At 42.5% G+C, this 17,946-nt stretch overlaps 1 protein-coding gene across 4 annotated transcripts in view; it reads left to right on the forward strand.

Moving 5' to 3' along the window:
• Positions 1-17,946, forward strand: part of WDFY4 (WDFY family member 4) — a 324,112-nt gene that overhangs the window by 152,141 nt on the left and 154,025 nt on the right. For all 4 annotated transcript variants that reach the window (XM_074337248.1, XM_074337250.1, XM_019730128.2 and 1 more), the window contains 6 exons: positions 9,115-9,279; positions 12,005-12,208; positions 12,806-12,920; positions 14,162-14,316; positions 14,969-15,207; positions 17,026-17,147. In XM_074337248.1, coding sequence (XP_074193349.1) covers positions 9,115-9,279; positions 12,005-12,208; positions 12,806-12,920; positions 14,162-14,316; positions 14,969-15,207; positions 17,026-17,147 — 1,000 coding nt within the window. The remainder of the gene's footprint in view (positions 1-9,114; positions 9,280-12,004; positions 12,209-12,805; positions 12,921-14,161; positions 14,317-14,968; positions 15,208-17,025; positions 17,148-17,946) is intronic.

Raw genomic sequence — 17,946 nt, forward strand, 5'->3', positions numbered from 1 at the left:
GCGGCAATTCGAGAGGCACCAGAGGCATATGGAGAGAGACTGAGCTGCATGGCTTTGGGGTGGGCGAAGGCAGGAGGGACAGCTGCTATGTCCCTGTGTGGAGCCTGCCTCATGGGTGTGTAGCCTACAGCACAGCATCATCTTTACTATGTCAAAGAAGTACCAGAAGGAGAATTGAGGGAGAAAGGGATCAAGAATCTATTTGAAGAAATAATGACTGCAACCTTCCCTCACCTGGTAAAGGAAATAGACCTAGAAGCCTAGAAAACACAGAGTCATAAACAAAATTAATCTAAATAAGCCCACACCACACCAAGACACATTATAATTAAAATGGCAAAGGGTAAAGACAAAGAGAATCCTAAAAGGAGCAAGAGAAGGACAACTAGTTACTTACAAGGGAGCTTCCATAGACTGTCAGCTGATTTCTCAACAGAAACTTTGCAGGCCAGAAGACAGTGGCAGGAAATATTCAAAGTGATGAAAAACAAGTGCCTACTTTACCAAGTGCCTACTCTACCACGACTACGCTACCCACCAAGGCTATCATATAAAATTTAAGGAAAGATGAAAAGCTTCCCAGACAAGAAAAAGCTAAAGGAATTCATTACCATCAAGCCAGTATTATAAGAAATGTTAAAAGGATTTATTTTAAGAAGAAGGGAAAACAAACAAACAAAAGAAGATAAAAAATGTGAATAATAAAATGGCAATAACTATGTACCTATTAATGCTCACTTTAAATGTAAATGGATTAAATGTTCTAATCATTTAGACTGACATTAGAGACGTAGACTGACAGTAGAGGGATGGAAAAAGATATTTCATGCAAATGGAAATGAGAAAAAAACTGGGGTACTTACAATTGGACAATACTTAAATCAGACAAAATAGATTTTACAATGAAGACCATAATAACGGCCAAATAAGGACATTACATAATGATAAAGGGATCAATCCATCCCTAGTGAACATCTATGCACCCAACGTAGGAGCATCTGCATATATGAAACAGATACTGACCAGCATAAAGGTCAATAGAGATCGACAGCGACACAATCATAGTAGGGGAGTTTAACACCCCACTGACACCAATGGACAGATCTTCCAGACCAAAAAAAAGAAAATCAACAAGGAAGAGCTGCCTTAAATGACTCAGAACATTTTCCAAGGTAGATCACATGTTAGGCCACAAAACAAATCTCAATAGATTTAAGAAGATTGAAATCTTCTCCAAAAAGGACATACAAATGGCCAATAGACATATGAAAAAATGCTCAACTTCACTAATCATCAGAGAAATGCAAATAAAAACCACAATGAGATATCACCTCACCCCAGTTAGAATGGCTATCAACAAGACAAATAGTAACAAGTGTTGGAGAGGCTGTGGAGAAAAAGGAACCCTCATACACTGTTGGTGGGAATGCAGATTGGTGTAGCCGTTATGGAAGGCAGTGTGGAGGTTCCTCAAAAAATTACAAATAGAATTACCATATGACCCAGCAATCCCTCTGGGTATCTACCAAAAAATTCTGAAAACATTTATCCATAAAGACATACGTGCTCCGATGTTCATTGCAGCTTTATTTACGGTAGCCAAGACATGGAAACAACTAAAGTGTCCTTTGATAGATGATTGGATAAAGAAGTTGTATATATACACAATGGAATACTATTCTGCCATAAGAAAAGATGAAATAGTACCATTTGCGACAACATGGATGGATCTTGAGATTGTAATGCTAAGCAAAATAAGTCACACAGAAAAAGTAGAGAACCATATGATTTCACTGATGTGTGGTATATAAAACTGAAAACAACAAAAGAATAAGACAAACAAATGAAGAAACAAAACCTCATAGACACAGACAATAGTTTAGTGGTTACCAGAGGATAATGGGGGAGGGGGGTGATAAATGAGGGTAAAGGGGATCAAATATATGGTGATGGAAAAAGAACTGACTCTGGGTGGTGAACACACAACGTGATATGTAGATGATGTATTACAGAATTGTATATCTGAAATCTATGTAGCTTTACTAATAATTGTCACCCCAATAAACTTTAATTAAAAAAAAGATTGAAATCATCTCAAGCATCTTCTCTGACCACAGTGGTATGAAACTAGAAATCAAATAAAGGAAAAAAAAACCCCTGAAAAACACACAAACACATGGATGCTAAATAATATGCTACTAACTAATGAATGGGTCAACAATGAGGGCAAAGAAGAAATCAAAAGACACCTTGAGACAAATGGAAATAAAAACACAATGACCCAAAATCTGTGGGACACAGCGAAAGCAGTCCTAAGAGGGAAATTCATAGCAATGCAATCTCACCTAAAGAAACAAGAAAAATCTCAAATAAAATCTAATTTTATACTTTAGGGAATTGGAAAAAGAACAGCAAACAAAGAAAGCAAGAATATACTTTGGGGTAAAGACAGTCCATTCAAAAAATGGCGTTGGGAAAACTGGATACATACATGCAAAAAATAAAATGAAACTGGACCACCGTCTTACACTATATACAAGATAAATTCAAAATGGATTAAAGACTTAAATGTACGACCCCAAACCGTAAAACTCCTAGAAGAAAATAGAGGAAGTAAACTCTCAGATATTACCCTTAGTAATATTTTTACTGATACATCTCTTCGGGCAAGGGAAAGAAATGAAGAAATAAACAAACGGGATTACATCAAACTAAAGAGTTTTTGCACAGGAAAGGAAGCCATCAACAAGATGAAAGGACATCCTACTGAATAGGAGAAGATATTTACCAATGATACATTTGATAAGGGGTTAATATCCAAAATTTGTATAAAAAACTCACATAACTCAACCATAAAAACAAACAATGCAGTTAAAAACGGACAGAGGACCTGAACAGACATTTCTCCAAAGAGAACCTACAGATGGCCAATAGACATGAAAAGATGCTTAAAGTTACTAATTGTCAGAGAAATGCAAATAAAAACCACAATGAGATACCACCTCACTCCTGTCAGAAAGGTCATCATCAAGAAATCAACAAACAAGTGTTGGTGAGGATGTTGAGAAAAGGGAACCCTTGTGCACTGTTCGTGGGATTGCAAATTGGTGCAGAGCCACTATGGAAAACAGCATGGAGGTTCCTCAAAAAATTAAAAATAGAACTACCTTATGACCCAGCAATTCCACTCCTGAGTATTTATCCAGAGAAATCCAAAACACGAATTTGAAAAGATATATGCACTCCTATTTCATTGCAGCATTATTTACAATAGCCAAATATGGAAGCAACCCAAGTGCTCATAAATAGATGATTGGATAAAAATTATGCAGTTCATATATACAATGGAATATTACTTGGGCATAAAAAAGAATGAAATCTTAGCATTTGAGATGACATGAATGGACTTTGAGGGTATTATGCTAAGTGAACTAAGTCAGACTGAGAAAGACAAATACCATATGATGTCACTTATATGTGGAATCTAAAGAACAGAATAAGTGAACAAACAGAACAGAAATAGGCTCATACCCTGTTTCCCTGAAAATAACACCAGGTCTTATATTAGTTTTTGTGCCATTAGGGCTTATTTTCAGGGGATGTCTTATTTGTTCATATACAACAATCTACATTTATTCAAATACAGTTCTGTCTTCTTCTGGAACATTGTCATAACGTACTAAATGCGTCCATCTGGCTGAGATCTTAACTGGGGATTTTTTTCGGGATAGGTCTTCTTTTCGGGGAAACACGGTAGATACAAACTGTTGGTTGTTAGATAGCAGGGAATTTGGGGGATGGGTGAGAAAGGTGAAAGGATTAGGAAGTACGAATTTGTAGTTACAAAATAGTCATTGGGATTTGAAATACAGTCAGAGGAATATAATCAATAATATTATAAAAACTATGCGTAGTGTCAGATGGGTACTAGACTTATCGGGGGGATCACTTCATAAATTATATAAATGCCTAACCACTATGCTGCACACCTAAAGCTAATACTAAATAATATTGAATGCCAACTATAATTAAACAATATATAGTCACTGGATGTAAAGTGCAGCATAGGGAATACAGTCAATGGTATTGTAATAGCTGTGTGTGATGTCATACGACTACTTGACTTGGGGTTATCACTTTGTGAGGTGTGTAAATATCTAATCACTATGTTGTTTTGTACCCCTGAAACTAATAATAAAAAAGAGAAGATGTTAGATACATGGTTCTTATTTAAATTTTTCCAATGAAACTTCTTGGGCCTGAATTTTTTCCATTATTGCTTTGTTTCGGGTTTTAAATGTCTCCTTGATATAGTTTAGGTAATTCATATTTTTAAAAAATCTTCCCTCTTTGGAGAAATGTCTCTTCAAGTCCTCTGCCCATTTTTCAATTGGGTTGTTTGTCTTTTTGTTGTTGAGTTGCATGAGTTCCTTGTATATTCTGGATACTAGCCCCTTATCGGAGGCACTGTTTGCAAAAATCTTCTCCCATTCAGTTGGTGGCCTCTTTATTTTGTCAATGGTTTCTTTTGCTGTGCAGAAGCTTTTAAGTTTCATATAGTCCAAAGAGGACATACAAATGGCAAATAGACATATGAAAAAATGCTCAACATCACTAATCATCAGAGAAATGCAAATCAAAACCACAATGAGATATCACCTCACCCCAGTCAGAATGGCTATCATCAACAAGACAAACAATAACAAATGTTGGAGAGGCTGTGGAGAAAAAGGAACCCTCATACACTGTTGGTGGGAATGCAGACTGGTGCAGCCGTTATGGAAGGAAGTGTGGAGGTTTCTCAAAGAATTACGAATAGAATTGCCATATGACCCAGCAATCCCTCTTCTGGGTATCTACCCAAAAAATCTGAAAACATTTAGAGATAAAGACACGTGTGCTCCAATGTTCATTGCAGCTTTGTTTACGGTGGCCAAGACATGGAAACAACCAAAATGTCCTTCGATAGATGAATGGATAAAGAAGTTGTGGTATATATACACAATGGAATACTATTCGGCAGTAAGAAAAGATGATATAGGAACATTTGTGACAACATGGATGGATCTTGAGAGAGTAATGCTGAGCGAAACAAGTCAGACAGAAAAAGCAGAGAACCATGTGATTTCACTGATATGTGGTATATAAACCAAAAACAAGAAAAGAACAAGACAAACAAATGAGAAACAGAAACTCATAGACACAGACAATAGTTTAGTGGTTGCCAGAGGGTAACGGGGGCGGTGGGTGGGGGGTGGGAGATGAGGGTAAGGGGGATCGAATATATGGTGATGGAAGGAGAACTGACTCTGGGTGATGAACACACAATGGGATTTATAGATGATGTAATACAGTATTGTACACCTGAAATCTATGTAATTTTACTAACAATTGTCACCCCAATAAATTTAATTAAAAAAAAAAAATCTTCCCATTTGTTCAGTTTTCACAAATGGTCTCTTTTAATTCATTTAATTTTTTGTGTTATTATTTTCCCTTTCTAATTCTTTTTTTAATTAGTTTCAGGTGTACAAAACAATGTAATAGTTAGACATTTACACCTTTCACAAAGTGATAACCCCCTCCCCAAATCTACTACCCCTCTGACATCGTATATACCATGTTTCCCGAAAATAAAACCAGGTCTTATATTAATTTTTGCTCTCAAAGACGCATTAGGGCTTATGTTCAGGGGACGTCATCCTGAAAAATCATACTAGGGCTTATTTTCTGGTTAGGTCTTATTTTCGGGGAAACATGGTAGCTGTTACAATTCCATTGAGTCTATTCCCTATGCTGTACTCTTATTCCTAATTTATAAGTTTATACTCTCTCTTTGCCCCACTTCTCCCATTACTTAAAAAGCCGAGTACTTGTGGATTTATTTAAAGAATGAACTTTAGATATATTATCATTCTCTTGATTTTTTTTTTCTGGCTAGTTCTAAGATTTTGACATTTGGCATCTTCATTTTTTGTTGTTTTCTAGAATTTTTGTGATTGCAGTTTTCAAGAACTTTTGGACTCATTTTTCAATGTCCATGTGGTTGAACATTAATTTTTTAAATTTTTTTTTATTGGTGTTATCTATTTCCAAGTTTGTTTTATCCTAGTCAGAGCATGTGATCTGTATACTTTCCATCTTTGGAGAACTTATTCATGGTTTCATTGTAGGCCTAATGTGCAATTAATTTTTGGGTGCCAGAAAAATATGTGTATTTTCTTTTCTTTCATTTTTCAAATTTTTATTGGAGAATATTGAGGAACAGCGTTTTTCCAAGACCCATCAGCTCCATGTCAATCCTTGTTTTTCAATCTAGTTGTGGAGGGCACAACTCACTTGCCCATATGGGAATCGAACCGGCAACCTTGGTGTTATGAACACTGCGCTCTAACCACTGAGGAAACTGGCTGCCCAAAAATGTGTATTTTCTGTTTGCAGCATAAGGTGTCTGTTACCTTTCTAATCAATTAATATTATTGTTAAAAAGCAAACAAAAGGAATAATGAAAGCATTTAAAATAAAGAAAATAAATAGTATGCTAAGAGAAGTAAAAATAAGACCAAACATTTACATTATAATATCAAGCATAAAATGGTTAACTGGTGTATTACAGATGTGACTCTTAGACTGGTTAATGAACAAGACCCAACCTTCTAGGATCTAACAAACATATAACAGAAGCAAATTCACTCGAAGATTGTTTTAGTTCGATGAAGATATCTATCAGGAAAGCATCATTTACTAAATACAGTAGACAAGCATCAAAATATAAATGGCAAAAACTGGAAGGATAAGAGAAAAATACTAGAAATTCAATTGTAGTGAATAACTAACATATCTTTTTCAAATAGTTATTTTATCTTACTTACGTGATTATTAACTTTGAACTTTACTTTCTTTGACATTATTCCTTTGTCCGGTGGTAACCCAGACTTAGATTGCCTGTTCTTGAACTTGATATAAATGGAGTCGTACAGTATATACTCTTTTGCATATGACTTCTTGCACTCATCATTTATGTTTGTGGGATCCACTCATGATTTTGTATATGTCAGTAATACATTCTTTTTCATTGTTGAATAGTATTTTATTGTGACAATTGATCACAATTTATTTATCTATTCTCAGTTGTCTCCATTTGGAAACATTATGAATAAAGCTGCTACGTACATATCTTTGGGTGGGTATATGAGTTGGAAATATACCCAGGTGTGAAATTGTGGATCATAAGTTGTACACATGACTAGCACTGGTAGATATTGCCAAATCGTTCTCCAAAGTGAAGTGCCAGCTTACACTTTCACCAACTCTTAACCTGGGAAGTTTCTAGGTGTTTCACATCCTTGCCAATGTATTGCATTGTCGGTTTTTTAGATGTTAGCCATTTCGCTGTGTGCAAAAATCCTTTGAAACAGACAGCATTGTCTCTATTGTACAAATGTAGAAACTGTAGCTATGGAGATTAACTCATTCAGGCAAGGTCATGGAGCAAGGGCATGGCGGAGGCAGGTGTGTCCAAGCATTAGCATTACATTCCAGGTCACTGCCATGCCTAAAAACCTTCTGGGGGTCCTGGTTTTTCAGTGCATAAAATCCAAATTCCTCTTCCAGAAGTCCAAGTCCTCTATCTGATCTTATCTTCCAGCTTCTTCTGTATGTACCCTGTGCTAGTCACTGAGAAAATAAGCCCGAAGCACTAAAATGTCCCATTCAATCCTCACAACAACCTTATGAAATGGGTCACATTACAATCCTTGTTTTATAGAATTGGGACCAGAGGGTAGTGAGATTAAAGAACAGTCCAAAGCTAGACCGTTAATTGGAGGGAGAGGCAGGATTTGAACCAGGCCGACTACAGAAAACACTCTCTGAACTTCAGCGTCTGATACTCCCCTGGAAATCTGATATCACGTTGTACGAACCTAGTGGGGAAGCCAGATGCAGGGGACTTCAGAAGCAGTTTCTCTCTGCTTGCCTGCTCAGCTCACACCAAACCCTCGTAGGATCCTGTGAGTGAGATTTTAAACCGCTCTCTAATCGTCTCACGCACGTTGCCTTTTTGACAATTAGGTTTGAGTATTCTAGTATGAGGCTCCCTTCCCGGCACTTGATAGCTACTTGGTAACCAGGATGTCCTGACTCATGCCCATGGGGCCAGGAGTTGAGGCAGGCTGGTGGGGGAATGAGGACGCCATAGATGGGAGGAGCTAGGGCTGAGTAACTGGCCAAAAGGAGACCCGACGTCCACCTATGACATCCGCAGGAGTAGGCTGTCACTTAGTCTAGTTCTTAGCGTGGCTATGCAGGGTTGGTGAATTTTAAAGTTCCAGACTGTCCATTTAGGCTAGAGCAGGACCTCAGGCAGCAGATGGACATACTGGGGCTCGAGTCAGTGTCCAGAGTAAGTTGGCGGAGCTGGTCAAGAAAGCTGAGCAGTAGCAGGATGGAGGCTCCGCTGTGTGGCCGAGGCCAGGCAACGGTTTGGGGGCACACAGGTGCACAGGTTCCCTCAGGACACTGGCTATCAGCTCAATACAACGTGATCCATTCCACACCTCTGGCTGGTGGGGAAGGGGTTCGTCAGTTTCTGCCACCCCTGGGCAGGGTTTGTCCAGATGTCAGCCAGGACAGGGTCCAGAGCCAGGAGCATAAGCACTGGGCTGGGGAAGGCTGGGTTTGATGCTGATTGGCAAGTTCCTTCAGCACAAGGCCATGACCAATCACACAGAGGCAGTATGGGGAAGACAGGCAGACTTTATAGCCAGATTGCCTGGGGTCAACTCATGGCTCTGCTCCTTATCCACTGGGTGACCTTTGGCAAGTTATTGAACCTCTCTGTGCCTCTGTCTTCCCATCTGTAAAATAGGGGTAAATAGAGGACCTACCACAGAGGGTTGTTGTGAGGTGAGGAGTACATGTGACAATCTGGGAACAATGCCTGCACATGTAGAACCCTTGCCCAATTGATGACCAGTACCTGTGGCAACCCACAGTCTTAGGGGGTCTTGCAATGAGGTGTCTGGTTGAGAGTCTCTGAAAGGAGGTGTTCTGCCTCGATTTCAAATCTTCTGGCTCCCTGCACTGCACGCCTTTCATGACGTGTATGCTCAGCCCCTGACAGGTCGTGGAGACGGCGCCTGGGAACGGACCTTCCCGGACAGCGTGCTGCATTTCCTTGGCCTTGTGCACAGCACCTACCCCCAGGACCCAGCCTGGCAGGCCCCAGAGTTCCTGCAGACCTTGGCCATCATCACCTTCCCCCTGGGAATACACAAGGTAGGACATGCCAACACCCTACCCAGTGAGAGCAGGGGTGAGTGTCTTACTTCATCAAGCGCAAAGGGCAAAATTCTTCCCCCCTCCCCAAATTAAAATACATTTGAAGGTAACTTAGCTGAAACAGTAAGTAAACAACTTGGGTAATTTTTTCTTTCTCTGCTGAGATGTAGCTTGAAGTCATTTTCAACTCTGAGATTCGTAATTTTTTTGAGTTGTTAGAGATTTCAGTAATGAGAAATTCGATGGTAGGTCAAGTCCAATTCTACATGAATACCCTCCCACTGATAATGTGGAACAACAAATTCCATCCCAGGAAGCCTGTGGCAGTGCACCCGTCCAGTGGGGGTGGGGGGACTGGAAGCGTGTCTCTCTCTGCCTCTTGTTCTCAGGACCCTCATCCTGTTTGCAGGCCATAACTCGGACCCCTGGCAGTCAGAGGGTGGCTGAGACAGCAGAGGGTCTGGCTGGGTCTTGAGGACGAGGTGTGATGAGGTGGGGTTTAGAGAAGGGGTTATGGGAAGAGACGTGATTGAGTTGGAGACCGAGAGCCAATCCTAGCAGGTCCATGGGGCTCAGGGATCTAAGAGAGTCTGGGAGCTAAGAGGAGCAGGTGAGGACCAGTGTGAAGGGAAGAAACTGGCTTATCACCTCTCCTTGGCGGTGTAGGGAGCTGAGACCCAAACAGGGAGCGTGAGCTGGTGACACCTGTCTGCAAATTGGTGACAGCAGCTAAAAGAACATGGTAAAAGGCAGACAATGGTGAGGAGAGGGTTTAGAAGCCAGGCCAAGCACAGGCAGGCATTTAGCGTTTGCTCTGCAATTATTTGGTAAACGACCAGTGGATGCATGAACGTGGTCTTTTAGCTAATCTTTTCTGGAAGTATATCCATGGTGACAGCCTGCATGGATGGAACACCTCCCACAGTCCTGAGCCAGGTGCTTCACAGACGCTAACCGGTGCCCTCCGCAGGTGGAGTGTGTTAGTTGGGGAAGGGGATGCTCAGTGGTGAAGTGGTGCCCACCAGTGTCCTCCGGACTTAGCGGGGGCCAAAGACCTATGTCACCAAATGGTTGAGAGAGTGAAATACACCATGGGTTACGTGATGAATAAGTGACAAAGCTAAGATTTAGAGTTCACCATCTCTTTCAATAGCCTCTTCTCTACCCCCACCCCATGCTCTCACCCCAAAGCCCACTTCTTTTCTATCACAATCAGTTTAAAATAAAATTAAGTGGCCAAATAAAATTTAAGAGAAATTCGTTTTTAATAAGAAGACTAAACACAAAGACTAGAAGATTTGCAAAAAAGATAAAATGGTTTGATGGGTTCATATCAAGTAAAATAACAGTGCGAAAGTAAGAACAAAGAAGAAAGACGTACTGGCGGGGGTGGAGGCGGGGCCCTGGGCTCAGAGGCCACACGGCGAGGACAGACAGTCCCACGGGCTGCCCCTGACCACCTCCTACAGCAGACCCTCTGCAGGGGTCCAGGACAATGAAGTCAGACATTCTTAGCCCAGATCCCCACCTCAACCCCTGCACAGCAGGTCAGGCTCCCCATTTGCTGAGATGAGGTTCCAGCTGGCTGCCCGCGAGCAGGTGGAACACACTCTGACCCAGGGCTCTTCCTCCCCACACTCAATGTTTCTGCCCGGGGGAGAGTCTGGCCCAAAGTCACCTCCCCAGCTGACCTCAGAGGAGCTAAGCCCTGTCTTGGGGCTCCTGTCTCCAGTTCCAAAGTGCTTATCTCCACACTTCCTTGCCTTGTCCCAGCTCCAAGTCAGCTCCAAAAAACCTTTGCTGCACAGAAAACGTGGCAGACCCTCTTCATGAAGAAGGCTGGTGGCCAAAAGCCTTCGATTTGCTGTGAATTTATATGGCATCTTTCCAGTCAAGGCTGCGTGGAGCTAATTAATGCAGTCACCACCTCCCTAGGTGCCATTAAATTCATTTTATGGCTTAATTAAGAATGGCTGCATTAATTTTATGAATGAGCAAAGGGAGGTGCCAACAGATGAACACGCATGAAAGTTCATCAGCCAGGAGTCAGGAGTCCCTGGCTACATGTCCTTGGGTGTGTCATTCGGCCTCCTGGCATCTCTGTGTCCTTTTGGATGTAGCTGGGTTGGTGATGCCAGTCTCATTTATCTGCCAATATTTTTATAAATATATAAACGAGAATGTGCAGGCCAAGGTGATTCAGGGACTTGGATGCTAGGACCTGCTGAGTCCTTCTCCTCTTTACACCTGAGGATCCTACCTGTTAACATCAGCAGAGCCTGGAGGCAGTAAAGGTGAGGGCTCTTCCAGAAGTGGGACCGGCTTTCTGACCAGACACCAGGGCCAGGCATGGTGGCACATTCTGTCCTTTCATTGTGTCCTCACACGTCTTTGTGTTATCCTTTGTAGTGTCGCCATTCGACTGAAAGGAGCTGTGGCTCCGAGGGGAAGCACCTTGCCCAGAACACGTTCTGGGCGTCACAGCTGAGTACTCCATGCTCAGCTTCTTTCTGTGACTGCCACCTTTGTCAGGTTCAGGGACCACAGCAGGCCCCTTAATGAGCCATGAGGCTCTGGGCAAGTTGCCTACCTCTGTGTACCCTCCATTTCCTTACCTGCTAATAGGTTTGACCAGATTCCCACTCGTGCACACCTCAGAGATAGATGTGAAAGCGTTTTGGGGCAGGGCAGGTGCTCATACTGGGGTTCTCTTGTCTTTGAGGGAGTTACCACTGAGTCTGCCCAGAATGCTGGCAGTTTCGGACCTGAGGCTGGAGAAGACAGCATTGTGGAGGGTCTACAGGCTCCTGTCCAGTCACATCCCACACGGCGACATCTCAGGAAGTTCATGCAGCTCCTCTTGAGGGAGTTCTTGCTTGCAGCTCCCAGCCCCAAGCAGTGGCTGCCACTGGAAGTGCTCCTGGAGGTGAGTAGAAGGGTGCTGTTGGGCCATGTGATATGGGAGCGGGCCTGGGAGGGCACAGGCTCCGTGAGAGTGCGGTATGTGTAGGGAGACCTGAGGGCCGATCTCTTGCAAGAGCTTGCCTAGGTCTGTAGATGCCAACTGGCTGGCGGTCAAGAGCATCTCCTGGGACTTTGGTGATATTGGGGGAGGGAGCCTCGTCCTCCAGGAACTGCAGGCACTGGCAGAACAGGGAACATACCAGCAGCGAGTGAATAGGTGGATGAGGGCAGGTTTTAGCCAGGTCCCTAGAAGCAGAGCCTGAGATGGTATAGAAGTGAATTATTGGTGGCTGTCCTTTCAGTGGAGGCACTTGCCAGGTGGTTATTATCTGTGGGCCACCCCCACTAGCCTTCTCTCCCTGGGAAACGCGCATCGCCTCCTGGGTGCAGCACCTTGGTCAGCAGAGGGCAATGCCTTGGAGAAGGGGTAGTGGTGAGGTGTTGGCAGCCCATGCTGCTAGCATGATGGTAGTGGCATACAGGCCAGGCAAGGACCCCAGTAGGCACTGAGGGGACGTGAGCCATGTGGCTGCTGTCTTAGTGCTGGGTGTGCTTCCAGGCTTCTCCAGACAATGCCACCAGCCAGCAGAAGCGAGACTTCCAGTCTGCAGTCCTGCTTTCCACCATGGAAATATTTCATGTGATGAGTGGAGGTGACATGTCGGTGCTTGGAGGTGAGTGGGGGGTGGCTTGCTCCTCACTGTTTGTGACATAAAGCTGTGACAGCTGAGCAGGAAGGCCGGTGTGCCCACCAGCCACTGGTGCCAGTCTTCTAGGGGAAGCCTGGGCCTTAGTGCTGTGGGCACTCTAGGAGCCACCAAGGCGTCGGTTCCGCCACGAACCTGCAACCAGAGCTCAGTGACCCTTCCGGGAGGCCCCAGGGAAGACATGCTTGCTTCTTTCCATGACACCTTTGCCATTGTTGGGCCACTTGGAGACAGAAAGTCCTTCTGCCAAAACCAGTTCTCTACCTTCAGTAGAATTGTGTCCTCTTCCCATGAGGGAAGTCAAGATGTCACCTGGAATTCAACATTCCTGTGCTCAGCTTCTTACTCTTTGCATGGATGCCTGGCACAACACATTTTTCTTAAATGAATGAACCTGGATGGAGATGCTGCCATTACCCCTAAGAAGTTCAGATTGAAACTTCATTGAAAAGACTTAGTTCCAGGTCAGCTGTACCTTCCCAACAAGATTAAGCAAAGTCCTTTCTGTGTTTTCTAAGCCCCAGAATCCTCAGCGAGACAACTTGTTTTCTGAACTCCTCTTTGCCCCACAACACAGAGACCCTGACTATTGATCTTTCTTGTGGAGGACCTGAAGTGTGTAGAGTAGAGGTGGTGGGCCCAGTTCTGATCGTGGCTATGTCCCTGGGTGGTGGTATGACTGGCCAGGTGCCCGAGCTTGTGAGTGAGGACTATAATCGTGGCAACTCAGAGAGTTGTTATCAGAATTAGCCGAGATCATCACCTCCCCGTCTGTGCACAATGCCCAGTGTTGGTGAGCACAGACTGATAACCCAGAGCGCAGCTTTGTCCTAAGCCTGCCGCAGCAGCGGGGTCTCGGGGATCACTACAACAGCCTCTCTATTTACCTTATATCTAAAATTTCCTTCACCTTCGTTCTACGTGGCCACTGGAAGAAAAACTGCCCACACATCCTTCCTCCCCACTTGGTTTATATCACTAACTAGATGTTTCAAGATCAATTTATTTTGAATAAATGTGTGTTCATTGGATACCTGTATGTAAGACCCCATCTTTAGAGCAATGGGGTATACAGAGGGCTACAATGGGGAATACAGAGTTGAGTGATATGTGCTTGGTTAACAAGAGGGGCTTGGAGAATGTTGTGAGAGGGTCATTCTGACTTTGATGATTTCTCAAACTCGGTCTGTCTCCTTATTCCACCTTAGGTAGTAAAGAGTGTCAGCCAAACACAGAGGCTGCCTCTCCTCCACATGCGAATATCTCCCACTTCACCCAGAAGCTGGTGGAGAAGCTGTACAGTGGGATGTTCTCAGCAGACCCCAGACACATCCTTCTCTTCATCACAGAGCACATCATGGTGGTAAGCGCGCAAGGCTGGCTATCGTGGTGTGGAAGCTCCGGCTGACTGACAGAGTGTCTGCAGGACATGCTGTTGGCTGTGTAGTGTGTGCAGACCAGCCTGCCAGCTTTCCTGGAAACAGTATCTGAGATGGGTGGGAGGCAGGAGAATAGTGGCCCAGGCAACACCTGGTGGCTGTTGAGTGCCTTGCAGGCTCTCACCTCAGGCCACCTTAAATCCGTCTCAGTGGTCGGGAGCCATGGTCCCCTGTGCTGGCCCCTGAGCTCTGCCCCCTCCAAGACTCTACACACCATCTTTGGGTTTTTCTTGTGATTTTTGTTTTAACCTTAATTATTGTTATTCCTCATCACCAAAGGAAGGGCCAAAAGGGTCCTGAGCTCCAAAAAACTTATTTAACTTTCCTCTTTAGTGTCCACCTCCAGTTGTCACGTTCGGTAAATCCAACAATTTGACGTGCCGCTATGATCATTCATTTTAATAGAAGCTCAAAGGTGGAGGAAAACTATCCTATTTGAATTTTAGATCATACCACTTTTTGAAATACAGAAGAGATTGAGATCATATCATTTTCACAGTTAACTGGGTCAGCATCTATAATCGTAAAGTGTTCACAAGTATGTTTTTGTATGTGTGTGTTTCTTTTATGACACAGGTCATCGAGAATGCCTCTTTTCAAAGGGACACTGTCATCAGTGCTTTATACAGTAGTTTAAATAAAGTCATTCTTTATTGCCTCTCCAAGCCCCAGCAGTCCCTCTCCGAATGCCTCAGCCTTCTCAGCATCCTGGACTTTCTACGGGAACACTGGGACATTATCTTTGCCACCTATAACTCCAACTCTAGCTTCCTCCTGTGTCTCATGCACTGTCTGTTACTGCTCAGAGAAAGGAGGTAAGAGCTGCCCACATTTTTGTTTCCTTGCCCCGCCAGTGTTCAGTGCAGACAAGAAAGCTTCAGAGGGACACTTTATTGAGGTCAATATAAATGATACAACTCTTTTATCTGGTTGTCCAAATTATGTGCAATGTTTGATAGTAAATGTCCTCAAACTTATCCATCTGACTGAGCAGCTAGAATCATCATGAAATAATAATGTATCCTGTTTCTACAATTCTCAGGTTATAAGAATCTTCACTGATTTAGTTTTGGGGCAGAAAACTGACAACTCCAACATTAAATATACACATTGATTTTACGATGCAGGCAGATGTCAGAAATATTAACATTTGATAAATACAATAAATGGAAAAATATATACTAAGTTGTGTTATGCAAACCAGGAATGATTTTTGCTTACAGAAAAAAATACACACAATTTATGATATAAAATAACATCCATAAATACATTTGTGTGTGAAATACAAGTGAAAGAAATTAATCTCATTTAAATCCTTTTCTTGAAGTCCCAAGTTGAAAATATGTTAGATTTCTCTGCATCTGTGCACTTCCTCTCTGTGTGTGGCAGTGTGTATATATCACTCAATGCCAGTCGGTGCTTTGGCCTCACACTGCCTACGCATCTTATCTCATTAATTGAGAGCCAGGTTGAGTGTAGAGGAAGGGAGGACTATGGGATATTACACTTTGCTCTTGTCCTTTTTCTTGATTGTATTTATACCAGTAAAATTATGTTTCATTACTGGGGTAAAAAACCCCACAAATCCTGTCAAGTTTACTGTTGAACATTACAGAACACTAAAGTTACTCTCTGGGAAGCACTGGAAAACACTCCTAGCCCAGAGGAGGCACTTGCCTTTTAATTTGTTTGAAATAAAAGAATCCAATTTCAGTGTATCGATTAAATTGGGAGGTTTTTTTTTTTTTTTTTTTCCTGTATTTCAAGAATTAGGCCTTATCCATACTGAAAGCATAGGTAAGAAGAACGAAATGTCATTTGATTGGTGGGCTTGAAGTTCCACCCTCCTGGGAGCCCTCTATTTAGCAAAATGGACTCCAAAATCCAAAGGGATTGCATTCTAGAACTTTCAATAATGGACATTCTTATATGCTCTCTTTTTTCATTTCCTTGTTTGTCATTTTGGTTCAATCTACAAACATGTACTGAGTTCATATTCTGCTTGGTTGGCTGAGGGAGCCCCAAGAAGAGGGCACAGGGATATTAACATGACTAGGAACCCTGGAACTCATGCAGCACCTAATATGGAAACCACTGCGCCCTAATTAGAACTAGCTACAGATGTGTGGGGCCCTAGAAAAATGCAAATAAGGGTCCCTTGTTAAAGAATTGTTCTGAATTTCAAGAGTGTAATAGAAAGCTCCAAACATGGGCCCTTCTGAGTGTGGACCTTGCATAGGTTGCAGGCCCAGGAGGTTGGCCCTGGCCCCATTCCAGGTGGGATGAGATCAGTGCCAAACAAAGGCAGACTTGTTCAATGGTTTGGGAGTCTGCAGAAAGAAATGACCAGTTCTGATGCTGGGGAACCCAGAAGAGGTTTCAGGGGGGTCTGCTGGGAACATGGATTGGTTTTAATAAAATAGGAACAAAAGGAAAGTATTTTTCCTATTTTCCAGAATGCTATTATATTGTATCTGTCATGGAAGTTGTCATGAGCTGTTTGCTTAAACTTGATTAGACAGTTTTTCCATATTGATATGTACTGAGTTTGGAGGATGATTATGTGTAATAAAGAACAATGGCATAATCCCAAAGAAATTGGATTTCATAGTGACAAATCTCTTGTCTTCCAGTTATCCAGAAGGGTTTGGATTGGAACCCAAACCTAGAATGACTCCGTATCATCAAGTGTTTCTTTCTCCCAGTGAAGAAGTGAGAGAAAAAAGAGAGGACGATTTCCCAAGTTTGAGTGATGGTACATTTTATTTGTTGTTGTTTATTTTGGGGGAAGTAGATAGATACTGATAACTTCTAGGGTTGCATTCTTCAGTTTATCTTTCCCAAGATGAGGAAATAACTATTCAAAGGCCAAAAGAGGCCCTAGGAACGCCAGAATAATGTAGCAGTATTGAGCGGTAACGAGGTAGAGAATAAAATTAGAATGACCTTTCTATATTTACAACGGAATGGAAGGAGGGATGCAGAGATGGGAGAAGCGAGATTTCTATGGGACTTGGTCAGACTGAGGACTTGCTGTTCCTACTAAAACCCTCAAGGACCTCACTATAAGTTGATTTCACTTTCCAGGTGGCCTCTTGAATTTTCCTTTGGACCACTAGATACAAAAATCAGCATGCTATCTCACCCAGTGTAAGGCATTACCTAGCTCCCAGCTTTCTTCCCTAGAAAATGGGAATGGGATAAATAAACTAATTTCTTTTACGAGATTTTTGGCTTAATGGAGTTTATTCTTAGATTTGCTTTAAAATCAAGTTAAAGAGATTGGCAATTTGTAAAAAAAGGAAAAAAAAAAGAAAAAGCATCCAGATCCATTTGTTGGAGAGACTGCTCCCTCTTGGTCTGGGAGCCTTCAGCAGATCTTCTTTCACCACTTTGGTTTGCTACCATTTACCATGTGACATTCTGTGATACTAGACAGTACACACAACGTCCTGTTTTCTGGGCAGATAGATGCCCAAAGCCAGTGCTCAAAAAACATACGAGTTTAAAGTTTACTGTGACACAGTAATAACAACGTGGACATTAGCATTTGG

This window comes from Rhinolophus sinicus, linkage group LG07 (assembly GCF_036562045.2).
Source record: "Rhinolophus sinicus isolate RSC01 linkage group LG07, ASM3656204v1, whole genome shotgun sequence".
Lineage (NCBI taxonomy): Eukaryota > Metazoa > Chordata > Mammalia > Chiroptera > Rhinolophidae > Rhinolophus > Rhinolophus sinicus.